The sequence below is a fragment of the Equus quagga genome, chromosome 4 (genome assembly GCF_021613505.1).
Source record: "Equus quagga isolate Etosha38 chromosome 4, UCLA_HA_Equagga_1.0, whole genome shotgun sequence".
NCBI classification, from domain to species: domain Eukaryota; kingdom Metazoa; phylum Chordata; class Mammalia; order Perissodactyla; family Equidae; genus Equus; species Equus quagga.
The window spans coordinates 41,968,061-41,982,748 of NC_060270.1; the positions used below are offsets into that span (position 1 = coordinate 41,968,061).

At 40.2% G+C, this 14,688-nt stretch overlaps 1 protein-coding gene across 7 annotated transcripts in view; it reads right to left on the bottom strand.

Moving 5' to 3' along the window:
* KCNMB2 (potassium calcium-activated channel subfamily M regulatory beta subunit 2) overlaps positions 1–14,688 on the bottom strand; it is a 223,458-nt gene that overhangs the window by 26,522 nt on the left and 182,248 nt on the right. For 5 of the 7 annotated variants that reach the window (XM_046657943.1, XM_046657940.1, XM_046657941.1 and 2 more), the window contains one exon: positions 5,025–5,147. In XM_046657943.1, the coding sequence (XP_046513899.1) occupies positions 5,025–5,080 (56 nt within the window). In that variant the 5' untranslated portion in view covers positions 5,081–5,147. Of the gene's footprint in view, positions 1–4,489; positions 4,593–5,024; positions 5,148–12,200; positions 12,214–14,688 lie in introns of those variants that run through there. The other 2 variants (XM_046657942.1, XM_046657945.1) reach the window with 2 other exon arrangements.

The following is a 14,688-nucleotide window of genomic DNA, read 5'->3' on the forward strand; positions in this document are numbered from 1 at the left end:
ATTAAGGAAACTGTATGAGAGCATATCCTTTTGGACTTAGAGTAGGAAGGGATTTCAAAATGTTCAAAAAATTGCTAACTTAGAACACATTAAAATCAAGAACATATGTACATGAAAAGGCATCATAAAGAAAGTGAAAACAAGTAAACTGGGAGAAGCTGTTTGCACACAATAAACAGACAAAGGTTAATAGAGACTTTTCTAAAGAATTCCTACAAATCAATAAGAGAAAGACAAGCCAGTAGAAAAATGGTCCACATATTTGAACAGGCACTTCACAGAAAAGGGCTGGGGAAATAGGCTCAATCTTCTTACCAATCTGAGAAATGGGAATTGAAAGCACAATATCCTGTGGATTGATGAAAATTAAAGATCTGAAAAGTCTAGGGAAGGCTGTAGACCAATGGAGTCACATCCACGGCTGCTTTGGAAAACAATGGCATTACCTGGTAAAGCAGAAGCTGGACATAGGTTTGAACCAACCATTCCCAAGTTAGGAATATATCCTAAGAAATGTTTTTACATGTGTACAGGCGACACCAACAAGAAGTATTATAGCAGCATAGTTGGTATAAAAAGAACTGGAGATAATGCAATGTCTGCTAGCAGTAGATTGGATGAATAAATGGTAGTACAGTCATGAGTCGCTTACCAATGAGAATAGTTCTGAGAAATGCATCGTTAGGCAATTTCTTTGTTGTATGAATATCATAAAGTGTACTTACACAAACCTAGATGGTAAAGCCTACTACACACCCAGGCTATAAGGTACTTATCTTATGGGACCACCATTGCCTATGTGGTCTGTCATGGACCAGAATATTGTCATGCAGCACGATTGTATATTTATATGACGCCATACTACACATCAGAGAAAACGAGCTATAGTTACATCAGCACTGATAAATCTTAGGAACGCAATGTTTGGTGAAAAAAGCAAGTCGCAGAACAATTTATATGGTATGATTCCATTTATATAAAGTCTTCAGACATTCAGAAGTAAATAATATATTGTTTTAGGATTCAAATGGGACAAATTGGTGAAGAAAAAAGCAAGAGAATGATAATCACAAAATTCAGGATGGTGGTTTTCTCTGAGTGGGGGCTGGGATAGGCAGGAGGATGCTGTTAGGGAAGCCTCCTCAAGGGCTTCAAGAATTCTGATTGTTTTATTTCTTAAGCTCAATGAAGGTCACTCAGATGTTTATGATATCATCATTTTTTGGATGTTAACATGTGATTAATATTCCTTTGTATGAGTTCGATATGTAATAAAAGCAATCCAAAGAATATTTGCTCCACATTCAGCTGTAATGTCCTTGGCCAATAACCTCTCTCTTCTTTAAATCCTAAATTAGTGATTGTGCCTATTGTCTTATTTTGGCACCTGCAATTTAAAGATTAGAGTAAGCTCACCTACCAAAGAAGGTTTTCAGAGAAGAAAACATTTTCCTTCATATTGTGTGTGTGTGTGTGAAATGGAGGATAAGGATGGAAATCAGTGTTTTGCATATAGCGGATGAGACCAGAAAAAGGGCTGGTTTGAATTAAAAGAATGAAAAAAATGTAAAATTGACTTCAATTTCCCTTGAACTATAAAACATTTGTTTTCAGAATTTTTGGTGGACTTTTCCTTCCACTCAGTTGCTTGGCCTCTCCTCAAGCTATTTCCCAATGTTGAGGAATCCCAGGGAAGCCAATATCCTGACAAGACTTGGGAAGAGGCAGTGTGGAGTGGAGCTGAGGACTTTTGGCTCCCCGCCTCAGGGACTGCTGCAGGAGGACAGCTGGAGAAGCCGAACACACAGAGGGCAGGTCAGCAGAATGAGAAGAAACTGAGGGCGGAACAATTACCAGCAGTTCTGGGCAGTCCTGCCAGACAACCTAGTTAATTTATTTCCAAATAATTAACTTGAGGACCTTAATTATCTAGATTCAATATTAGCTACCATCACCTTCATTATCACCACGAGTACCACCAAGAGCATCTTCAGCAGAGCAATAGATGCTGTTCAAACCCAGTTTTAACATCTATCTTCTCCTATGAGAGTCTGTGAGTTAGGCAGTGAAGATGAAGATGTGGTCAAGGAAGAGGTACAGACGAATGAACCAACATCAAACTAAGGATACTGGCAGAGTGGCAGATTCTATTGCTGTATTTGTTGGCTTTTTTTCCATTTGTCTTTGTCTTTGTAGTACAAAGCCGTGTAGATTGATTTCATAAGCCTTGGCATCCCCATGGCATAAATAAAGTTTGCTGAAAACTATATTTACTTATAGTCAATGTTTTAATTATTTTAAATCTCATAGTTACTGGAATCCTACTTTGAAAATAAAAAAAGCAAAGTAGTAATTTAAGAGTTTCATGGAATCTTATTGGTGCAGAATATGAAGCTAATTATTTGCTCCCTTTAACTCCACAAATATTGCCAAAATATCGTATTCACATGTTTATTATGTCCTTTGACATGCAATTTTCAGCTCTATCTTAACTCAATTTTCCTCTTGTGGGCTTGGCTGTTCACTGCTGTGCAAATATCTCATGTTTGACAAGAGCCTATGTAAGCCATGGGGTGCAGGGGAGAGAGTATGACCTTGGGTTCAAATCCTGATTCCATCGCTGGCTAGTTGTTGGACTCTTGGAAGTTTTTAAAAATCTCTGAGCCTCAGCTTCCCCATCTGTAAAATGGGCATAATAATTCCTATCTTTTAAATGAAAAGAGAACGTTTAACGTAAAACATGTAGTTCACAGTAATTACTTCTTAAATGTTAATCCCTTTATCTGCAAAAAATATATACATATCAAAATGTATTTAATTAAGTTATTTGATGAGAATAAATAGGATGTGAAGCAAATACATCACCTTCACCTGCTCTGATGAAGGCTTCAAAATCTTAGGAGGGCTGGCCATTGACAGTCACAGTATTGCTACAGGGCAGCAAAATCTCAGCTGTTCTGCACCATCACTGGCAGTGGACCAGTGGACCTTTTTTTTTTTTTTTTTGAGGAAATGAGAAGACGACATACAAACTGTGAAATTTTGAAGCAACACATGAAATTTTAGTCTTACAGTAACCATCTTGCTGAAAGACGGTTTAGCTTAGTTGACTTGGAAGCAGATAAAAAATAACTTGAGGGGTCTGGCCTGGTGGTGTAGTGGTTAAGTTCACGCACTTCACCTTGGTGGCCCAGGGTTCACAGATGCGGACCCCAGGCACGGACCTAGCACCACTTGTCATCCCACATAAAATAGAGAAAGACTGGCACACATGTTAGCTCAGCGACATTCTTCCTCAAGCCAAAAGAGGAAGATTGGCAACAGATGTTAGCTCAGGGCTGATCTTCCTCACACACATACACAAAAACAAAAAAACCACAACTTGGTTATGCATTAAGAAAAAGCATGTGAGGGGTCCAGCCCTGTGGCCTAGTGGTTAAGTTCAGCATACCCCACTTCAGTGGTCCAGTTTCAGTGTCCTGGCACAGACCTACACCACTCATCAGCGGCCATGCTGTGGTGGTGACCCACACATAAAATAGAGGAAGACTGGCAGCAGATGTTAGCTAAGGGCAAATCTTCCTCAGCAAGAAAGAAAGAACAGAAAATGCCTGTGAAAACCTAGAGATGAGCACAGATAGTACATTTTCAGTTCATCTGCTTGTGTCATGATGAACACTGGGACTTTGTTCAAACACTGGTTGCCTTACAGGCTGTAATTTTATGTAAACATCATATCATTATTTTTTCCATAATTAAGATAAAATAACATATACAAAACATTTGGAAAATAGAGAAGTAAAAACATACTTTCCTTCCTGGCTTTTCCCAATGCATATGTTTTTGTGCCTGCAATCATAGTTTGTATGCAATTTTTCAACTTGATTTTTCAGCTAATATTATGCCAAAGCATTTTTAAGTGCTAAGTGATATATTACGTCCCGTGATCTATTTAACAGAGATCTATTGTGAATAATAAAGTTACTTCCAAATTTCTGCTCTAATATATAATTATTGTGAAGAACAATTTTGCTTTCAGAAATTTTTCAAAGGACTTTATCTGTAGGGAAATACAGATTTTAAAAAGAAAAATAAAACTACCAGCTCCCAAAACTACATTCAAGTAAACCTCCCTCAGATTCCTCTTCTTGTGCCCAGCACAATTTATCAGTCCTGATTTCTATCAGATTCTGCAGGCAGGTGAGCCTTGCTTAAGCTGCAATGTGCTAGTACAGGCAGTTGTGTTTAAAATTTAGCTTCACCAAACCCAAGTCATAGTACAAGGTCAATGAGAAAGAGAGAGACGCAGAAGAAGGAAACAAATGGAGAGAAACCAAATGTTTAAAATTGGCCAGAGCATTTTATGAATGCATTTACTCCCTAAACCCAGTGGGACAGTTGGATTGAGCTGCATATTTATAATTTTGTCTTTTAGTAACACTGCCTTTGACCTTTTATTTTTCTTCTTATTTCCCCATTTCTTTCCTACCCCAGGCTGTTCTTCCAAGGACTTTGAGGTCTCCATGGATCTGTCCATCCTCTTCTCACCCTCTCATAGTTTCTACTTTCCTTTCCTGCCATATGTCCAGTGCCTAGAAATGCAATTTTCATCACTTCAGTTCAGTATTTACTGACCATTTACTATGTGCCAAGTACAGCGATAGGTGCTGCAAATTTGATGGGGAGTAAAACACAAAGCGTGTACTGGTCCAGAGGCTGGAGGGAGGTTCTGACTGAGTGGCTATCTGAAGTTAGCTAAGTGATGACTGGGCGTGTGTGTGCCTGTGTGAAGGACTTTTCCGACAGAACAGCCTTTGGAAAGTTATGTGGTGGGAGTGAGCGTGAAGAGTGCAAGGGGGAGGAAGGACAAAGTGTCAGAAACCCTACTCCCTCAATGCCTAGCCCATCCCATATTAACAGTTGCACGACATAAAGCTCAGTTGCCTAATGCTTTCCCCGCGGCATCCTCTCCAGGTAGCTAGGTTAAATGGTTCTGAAAAGTCCCCAGAGTCCCAGTGATTTACCTTTTCTCATCGTGTCTGTAAGATGAAGAGGTCCGGCCACTGGTCCATATAAACATCTTAGAGGATGGTGGTCCAGGGGCTCCTTTCTTTATGGTGGAATTTCTAGAGGGATGGCGAAAAGACCTAGAAGAGGTACACACGGAAGTTAAATCCATTACTTTGAGTTTGGGAACTCTATATCAACAGCAACCAATAGCTCTCAGTGGGTTGACTCTCAAATAAGACCAGGTTTCTGTTGCTATAGGGCAGCAGTTCTCAACGCTGGCTGCACAATAAAATCAACTGGGAATCTTTTGAAAAACATGCAAGCATGGTCCCTCCCTCAGAAATGTGCACTCAATTTTTTAAAAGCCTCTTAGTTGTTTCTAATGCACAGCTAGGGTTGACAGCCACTGCCTTAGGGAAACATGGCTTTCTAATTGATGTTCATTTCATATTCCCTGTGAAATCTCTTCTCCAAAAATATAATTTTGGTATGGTTTCACACTCTGTAGTACACTATATTTTCCCAAAATTTTGGTTCAGATTTGGCTACCAAAATTCTATTTCTCCTTTCTTTTTCCTTAATGCTGACAGATGTGACATGTTGGTGGCAAAACTTCATTTTTTAAATACACTCTACTGTTGCCGAAGCTGTGAGTTTGTCCATGGCGGCTGAGTCTCTGTCTGAGAAAATCACAGCTGCGGTGGTGGCAGCTACTCTCTGGCTCCTAGAGGCCAGGTTTCTAGGAACCAGAGTAGTTAGCTATTATTATTTATTTTCTACATAATAATCATTTCCTAGGGAGTTAGAAACATGAATTATCGTAGAACTCTTAATCACATATAAAAGTTAAAATGGTATTTAACAAATAGAACAGGGGCCGGCCCGTGGCCAAGTGGTTAAGTTCATGTACTCCACTTCTGTGGATCAGGCTTTCGCCAGTTCAGATCCTGGGCAGGGACATGGGACCGCTCATCAGGCCACGCTGAGGTGGCATCCCACATGACACAGTCAGAGGCACACACAACTAGAGTATACAACCATGTACTGGGAGGCTTTGGGGAGAAGAAGAAGAAGAAGAAAAAAGAAGATCGGCAACAGATGTTAGCTCAGGTGCCAATCTAAAAAAAAAACCACAAAACAAATAGAATAAAAGAAAGAAGGAAGGTGAGTCCTTCAGGGATGCACGGTCACTCACGGCTTTCCTTTCGGTCGAGCACAATATTCATGGTAAGCATGAAACTGGATGTGATATTAGCTAGTCTATACTCTATGAGCTACCTGACGCCAGGCACTTGGCATTTATTATCTCTGTGTCTATCATGAGATAATAAGCATAACTATGTTATTGCTTATATTATGAAAACTCTGCAAGGTGCATAGTGCTATTATTTCCAGATGACAAACGATGCCTCCAGGAGACTCACATATTTGTTTATATTTAGAAAACCTATGTCTGCTGGCCTCCAATTCTCATACTGTTCGGAGAAAGACACATGATGGTGGAGCCCGGCGATTCTCAAACCGTAAAGTGCAGACAAAGTACTTGGGGATCTTGGAACAATGCAGATTCTGATTCAGCGGGTCTGGGGTGGGGCCTAAGGTTCTGCGTTTCTAACAAGCTCTCAGGTGACGCTGATATTGAAGGTCTGTCTGCAGGAAGCACTGAGCAGCAAGGGCTCAGAGCATGTGCTCAGGGTCAGTGGTTGGTTATAGGCCCAGTTTCGTCACTAACTAGGTGTGTGGCCTTGAGAAAGTCACTTAACTTTTCTGGGGCTTCGTTGTTTTTATTCTGTAACACGGAAAGTTTGAAACAGATAACCTCTAAGATCCCTCTCAGCTCCAAAGTTTTGTGATTCAGTTAATTGAAGAATGAATCTAAGCATATTTGAAGTCATTGTGCCCTGGCTTTCTGGAAACAAGTCTGGGAACAGATCTCCTTCTGTAACCCTGGGGTCAGTGTCAGAGAGAGAAGGAACAGAGGCCATGGAGGTAGCAGGTGTTTGCAAGAAGTCACTCTTCCAGCCGTGGTCTCCACGATAAATAGTGAGAATGAAAGGATACCCTTGAATGGATGCCCTAGACAATTTTAGAAAGATTTAGAAGTTGAATTTGCCAGCTTTTTAAATGACTTGTGTCTAGGAGTTTTCAAGTTATTTATCTTCCTTTTTGGACATTTTTAAAACATATCAAATAGAATGGAGATTAAATCCATTATTAAAACCAGTCAGCCTTCAGGAAGTAAGCATGATTTTAATCTAAGTTGAATGAACTACTTCATAAGAATGAGGATTGGCTTAAACTTTCAGGATGTTATTTCAACATTGAGTCTGGTGGAATCTTCTGATCCCTTTAGCCTCTCCTAAAGCGTTGGGGACGTGGAACAGACAAAGAAAAGTGGCACATTCTGAGTTAAGGTAAAGCAATAAATTACTGAGCTCCTGTCCTGTTGCTGGTTACTAACCAGCATTTAGTAGACATTCCATGTACATATACAAACACATAAAAATGCTTTGAAATCATTCAAAGTGACATGAGCTGCAGTGATTTCAATATACTTAGGATACTTTTCAGACTGTGTGTCATTATTCCAGCTTTTCACCCTTGCTCTGTTGTTTTAAGGGGATACAGAAAGGGAGAGATGAAAGATATATTTATTCTAATTAACTGTCTGAAGCTTGTTGGAAAGGACTTAATGACTCCTCAGGTTACTCTAGTAAGTGGATTTGGACTTTCTCCACTCCAGTTTTCTTTCATAAAGACGAACTGTTATTTAAACCTGCTAAGTTTGGTGTTAATTAAAATGAAAAGGAGTAGCTGCTTTAAGGACAACAGCATAAAGGTTCTGTGGAAGTTGAAAACAATTCCAGGCTTCAAAGAAACAGCAGAATATGTAAATGGAGGCTGGTTTGGAGACTGGCTTAGCTCGAAGGCAGCCCTCCTGAACTCCTTAAGAAATTGCCTCGACTCCGCTCACTTTATAAGACAGGGAGCAACTCATTTGAATTGTGTTTAGGAAAGTGATATAGAGACAAAAAGCACTTTATAAGACTTTGTAATGTGGAATCCTAGCATGAAACAGAGATCTGTGGTAGTGGCTGCACAGGCCTGTGGGCAGAGGGAGGGAACCTGGATCTAATTCCATCGTGAAATGACCCAGGAATTGGGATGAACCTGGCAAAGCCCTGACTATATGACTGCAGATGAGTATGGTCTGAAACCAGAAGCCCTAAGAGACATAATCTCAGTCTTGTATGAAAGCACGGAGTCTGTGAGAATGTAACAAGTTCTTTGTCTCAGGAATTTATAAAGGGTCCCTTTCGATTTCTTGAGCACACATCTCATGGGTTTCTACCTCTGTGACTCAGTTCCTGCTTTCTCTCTGCCTCCCATCCCTGCCTGGTGAATGAATTCCTCTGTTTCCAAGGCCATCTCAGATGTCACCTCTTCTCTGACCCACACGAGCTGCTTCCTCAGCTCTGCTCCCAATTCTTGGTACTCGCTGCTGTTAGAGCATGACGTAATTTATCCTGGATGCCCTGCTAGGCTGTGGGCATTCCAGCACAGGGCTGTGTCTTATGCATGTTTTTGGCACAATGCAGGACACACAGTGACACACTGGTTGTGTTTGATGTGTGTTTTTGACCATCTAAGTATCTCCTGGAAAACATGACCATTGGTACTGACTTTGGTCTCCTGTGTGTGGCTCCCTACTGTGGGTGGAGCCAACGTCTCTTTCTGATCCTTCCCTTTGCTGGGGATGTTGTTCCTTCTTCCCGCTCCACCTCCTCTCTTTCCTTCTGATTGTCCTGCTCCCTCTGCCTCTTTCATTGACTTGGACGGAAAGTTTCTATTACTTGCTGAGTTATCAGTCAGGTTTCCTTTAGAAAGGGCAGCAATGGCCTAATGAAAAGATGAGCAGGGGCCAGCCTGGTGGTATAGCAGTTAAGTTCGCATGTTCTGCTTTTTGGCTGCCGGGGTTCACCGGTTCAGATCCCGGGTGCGGACATGGCACCGCTTGGCAAGCCATGCTGTGGTAGGCGTCCCACATATAAAGAAGAGGAGGATGGGCACGGATGTTAGCTCAGTGCCAGTCTTCCTCAACGAAAAGAGGAGGATTGGCAGCAGTTAGCTCAGGGCCAATCTTCCTCAAAAAAAAGCAAAGAAAAAAAGATGAGCAGGACAGCCAGCTGGGACCTCCTTGTTTGTCTGCCTCCTGGCATCACTGCTTACCAACCGTGGGACTTTGGATGAATCAGTTTAACCTCGCTGCATCTCTTAGTTTTCTCAGCTGTAAAACTGGGAATAACACTTGCCTGTCTGCGTTACTTGGAAGGTTAATGAGGTAATAGATGCAAAAATACCTAAAGCAGGTCAAGGCACATAGTAGGCACATTCTAAACATTAGTGTGCTTCTTTAACCCCCTGTTATTAATTTTAAAAGCAAATGGATTGGATTTTATTTTTTTGTAAAAAAAATTCAATCAAGTGGCTTTGTACTTATACATTGAAATTATCGATTTTTTTTCCTGTGGGTCAGTGGCACTCAATAGAAGAAAAACAGTTTCCTGAGACACTGAGATAATAAAATCTGTAATACTTCCTCCTTCACGTTAAGTGCTGATACCCATCCTGAGCAAGAGAAGCATAAAGACGGTGCCCCTGAACTCTGGCCACACATTACAATCATCTGGGGGACCTTCTAAAATACGGGTGCCTGGGTCTCAAGCCAGACCAGTGAGAATCTCTCAGGGTGGGTCCCTGGCATTGGTATTTTTTTAAAAAGCTGCTGAGGTGACTCTGATGTGCAGCCGAGGTGAGAAACACTGCTGCAGACTCTCAGGGTCTGATTTCATTTAAGTTGAATTCTTTGTGGAGACTCCTCCTGCCTCTAGAAGCTTCCACTGGAGGGTAACAGTTCTATGAATGCTACTCTGTGCAGTGGCTTACTTCCTGCCAGTGCTGAGGCCTCTAGGTGACGGCTGCAAGGACAAGCAGGATACCAGGCGCAGAAAGAGCAGAGCGGATGCGGATTTCCAATGGCAGTGGCCTTGAGCTATGCATATGGGGGACCCTTAATGTACTCTTCTTTATTCAGCAGCAAGCAGGAGGCAGTGGAACTATTTAACACATAATTACACGTCTAATCTTGTGTAAAATTGTAATACTAACGACATCACAGCGGCAACTTAAAAGGTCACTTTAAGCACAGGAATTTAGGAATGCTTCTAACCAGGGGAGACTTTATCTCTGCAGACGGCAAATTATACGTTCTCCATAGGAGTTGTTTTGGCTTCAGGGCCTTTGGAGGGAGAAGCTGAATGTGGGGTGATAATTTTAGACCTAGTGATTTAATTTAGAAAACATTGGTACTTCTTATTAAGAGCAGTTTTAAAAGTCTCTGGGATGTTTTCTTCCAAAATCAATGACTACACATTTTTCAGTTAATTCGTCCAGGTGTCCATTTGACAAAATTTATAAAGTACCTTCTATGCGCCAGACATTGTACTGGGTGCTGTGGGCACCAAGCCCCCCGTTTCTCCTTCTAAGGTGTGCACAGACCACGGAGGAGTCAGAATAACAAGTTGATGTTTGCACTATCCCGGAACCGCCCTTTCTAAGGGGGCTATGACTTCCCAGTGGGTATATTCAATAGTCGCTTGTCTCTCCACATCTTATTTAAACTCTCAGTTGCTGAATTTGATATCATTCGTCATTTTCTTCTAAAAACGCTTTACAAATTTGACTTACAGGACAATTCTCCCTTGGTTCTCTTTCTCACTCTCTAGCTGCTCCTTCCATTTCTTTTTTGTGCTCCTATTTCTCTATCGACCCCTTAAATGTTAGTATCATTTGGGGAGACTAGCAAGTTCTACTGAAAAGTCTCTTGGAAATACTTCATATAACAAGAATGTAAAAGACCTTTCTTCCCCATTTGAGGCCTGGAAGACTGAGTGAACAGCTCCGTTTGCTGCTCAGTTATAGAAGTAAAGAAGTGTACCGCTGGATGCTATGGCCTGTTTTAGAAGAATCAAATTAGAGACAGTGGATTCTCTGAATTTTTATTGCAGGCTGCTTTTCAATAGCTGGGTTGACCATGGGCGGACTCCTCTGGCTGGTGGGTGTGGGAGTCACTTGTGACCCCTCTCATATATGTGAACCAATTGTTGCTCAGGTAATCATGGTGTATTTGGCTTCTGTTTTGGACTGACACAGCTCAAGTTAGATAACGTACCCATCCTTTAGCTTGCTGCTGACTTAGCTCATTGAGCTCAGCAATTCCAAGGCTCTGGGCCTCTAATCTTCACTCTGTCACTGATTAATTGCATAACTGCAGGCAAAACACTCCTTTTTTCCTCAGTGTTGACACCTCTAAAAGAATGACTACGGAGCTCAACTCTACTTTTTAGTTACTTAATTTCTTCCTTCAACAAGTATTTATTGAAGATATGTCTGTGTGTCAGGCACCGAACTGGGTGTTGGGGATATGTTAGCAAACACAACATGCATGACCCTCGTCTTATGGCGAGGAGGAGATAGACTGGTCAGACGAATGTGGATGGGGGTCTTTAACACAAGATTGTTATGCACGTTCATAAATAATGTAATTAGTTTCGCATCACATGTACAGTCATCACATCTATCAGAAGTGACTATCTCCGGGCTTAGTTGAAAGAACTTTGAAATAAGTTTCAGGTTGAAATCCTAGCTCCACAATATGGTAATTATGTAACCTAAACACATTGTTAAACTTCCCTAAGCCTCATTTTCTTCATCAAGAAAATCAGAGTAATAACAGATATCGTAAAGAATCGCCATGCAGATGATTTGAAATAATGTATGGCATTGACGAGGCTCTCAGTAAATGTTACTTTTCTCCATTTGGAGGAAATAGCAGACAATTTTTTTTTTTTTTTCCAAATTGGCCATACCAACACATCAAGTCCTTCTGCTTGATTCATTTTTTAAAAGAAGTTTTATGCAGAAATGGAAAACCCACTTCTACATGGTCTTAATTAGTCCACTATTCCATAATTCATTTCTTAATGAGCTTTTCAAGTGGATAATCACAACTGATGTTCAGTTTGATTTCTTCCATGCTACATATTTAAAACCTGTTTAATTGTTAAACATTCACTCCATTGGGCATCACACATACACAGCTTGTGTGAGAAAACCTGCTCATAACTCACGTGTGCCTCCTAGATTGGTATGAATGACAGATTTATGCTGAAACCATCCATCTCTTCTCAGTGAATGTGGTTTGATTCTTGCTTCTATTTCAGTTGAAAATCATGGGAGGCAAACCATAATAAGAGCTTTTTATAGAGAAGAACTAGAAATGACAATAAAAACCATAAAGGTATGAGGTACTTCTCTATACCTATATAAATAATGCCTTTATATGCATCCTTTCGTTTAATTCTGACAGTTACACTTATGAGAGCTCTCTCTTTTTACTAGAAGAGTGAACTGATACTCAGAAAGGTAAGTAAATTATCTCAGGTCACATAGCTACTTAAGTGGTGAAGCCAGAATTTCAATGCAAGCCTGTACAACTCCAAAACCCATACTCTCTCAACCTATACAGTTTTGCTAGGCAAACCAAGTCCCAAACTCCATGTCAAAGAAATAACAGTGCTAAATGATGGGGGCAACATTCAATTTATTTCTTTGATATGTACCACCACATTCTTCACCGCATCAGAGTTAGAGGGAAAATGAGGGATGGTAGGAAAATTTGAGAAAAGAGAAAAAGGCAAGAAAGTATAGCCTAGTGGTAACAGCATGACGGGTGGGCCCCAGCTCAGGCTTTGCTCCTTATTATCTGTGACCTTGGGAAAGTTACTAACACTTTTCCACCTCTCTTCTCTCTTCTGTAAAATGGGGATGATAATAATAGTATATACCTCATAGAGTTTTTGTGAAGGTTGAGTTAATATATGTGGTATGCTTTGTGATACTATTATCTATACGTAGATTATATGTAATAATGCCACTATACCATAATTGTATGTAATAATGATGTATATATCAGTACATAATACATATATAACATGAATATATCCAAGTTAATATAGATCTGTGTTAATCTATGAGTATATATGACATTATATGTAACATATGTGAGTTAGTATATGAAAAGTACAACATGGGAAGAATTAAATCTGTGCTATCATTATCACCACTTAGGAATGGGTGAAATATGTATTGGATTTGGAAGATAAATAGAGTCTATGTGAAAGTTCACACAGTTAAATGTATTCTGTACACATTCATAAACGTGATCTTTAATTTTTCATGGAGGAAGAGTGAAGAAGGAGTAAGCCATGCAAGCAGCACTAGCTCTGCTGATGACGCGTCTGTAATTGGGGCCCTTCTGCCTCCTGGGTTCCTATTCCTCATTCATAGCATGAGGGAATTGAGAGAGATGAGTCTAAGTTTCCTTTCATCTGAAAATTTTATTTTTTCTGCTTTAGAAAATTGCAATTGAGGGTTGTTCCTATGACTTATTTGACTTCTAATTTGTCAGTGGTTAGATATAATTTCTGTCTATTTTACATTCTATTGATTTCTTAAATGAAGTGTTCAGTATTGCTCATGGGAATCTAGTAAAGTAGAGGGAAGAGAGAGTAAGCAAGCGCCAAATGGGAAGGCAAAATGAAAGCCCCCCCAATGACCCTTGAAGAGTATTTCTATAGATACAGATATAGCTACAGAGTGGACATCTTGGGCACAAGCCTTGTTTTGTTGTCAGGATTCCAACCAGGTTCTTCTACCTAACTTCTCTCATTCCGTGTGCTGCCTACCCACAGAGCCCCATCTCTAACTCAACTGTTAAACCACCGCTCTATCCCAAGGGGGAGCTGTGAGAGTAGAAATTTTAGGTGCTATGGCAGATTGGTGAGGGAGATATTTGAGGGCAAGAAAATATGGTTCGTAGGTCCTACTCTGTCCAATGGTGAACTGTAATTAAATTTGTACATAGCCTCTTCCAGTAGTCGCTCGGAACTGATTACTGATAATATGTGTAAAATTCTACCCCTGGAGGAAACCAGCATGCTGAAGTCAGTATTCTTAGCCTCAAACTGAATTGCCCACTCCTTTCTTTTTGCCAACAGGAGAAAGATTCCTTTGGTTTATCCATGTCTTTTACAGCCAAGTGGAATAGTGGTAAGAAACCAAGAGCTCTGAGAGCAGAGAAAACTGAATTCAAGCTCCATTTCTGCCCTTTTGCTATCAATATTATATTGGATGTGAGTTAATTAAATTCTCTGAGTCTCAATCTCCTTATCTAAAAAGTGGGAATATTAATGCACCCTTCAAAATTTGTTGTGAGGATTAATTAAAATAATGAAGCTGACATTATAGGCAATTATTTATTTATACATAGCTATTTATTTCTTTATATATCCTAATATACATAATATGCCAAATTAAGACCATTATCCTGACTGATGGGATTTGAGACAGAATTCAAAAAAATCATTGAATATTAGCATTTTAAAGGTGGAAGAGATATGAGAGGTATTCTAGGCCGTATGCCATTATTGAGACTTGGTGTTTTTTGGTTTCCTTGGATAGTCTTTTTAAGGCTTTATCTAAAAGCCAAGTGGGTCTAATTGTAAAAGCAGATCTTCACAATGCAAAGGAACTAAGCAGGCAAAAGAAATTTTAAAT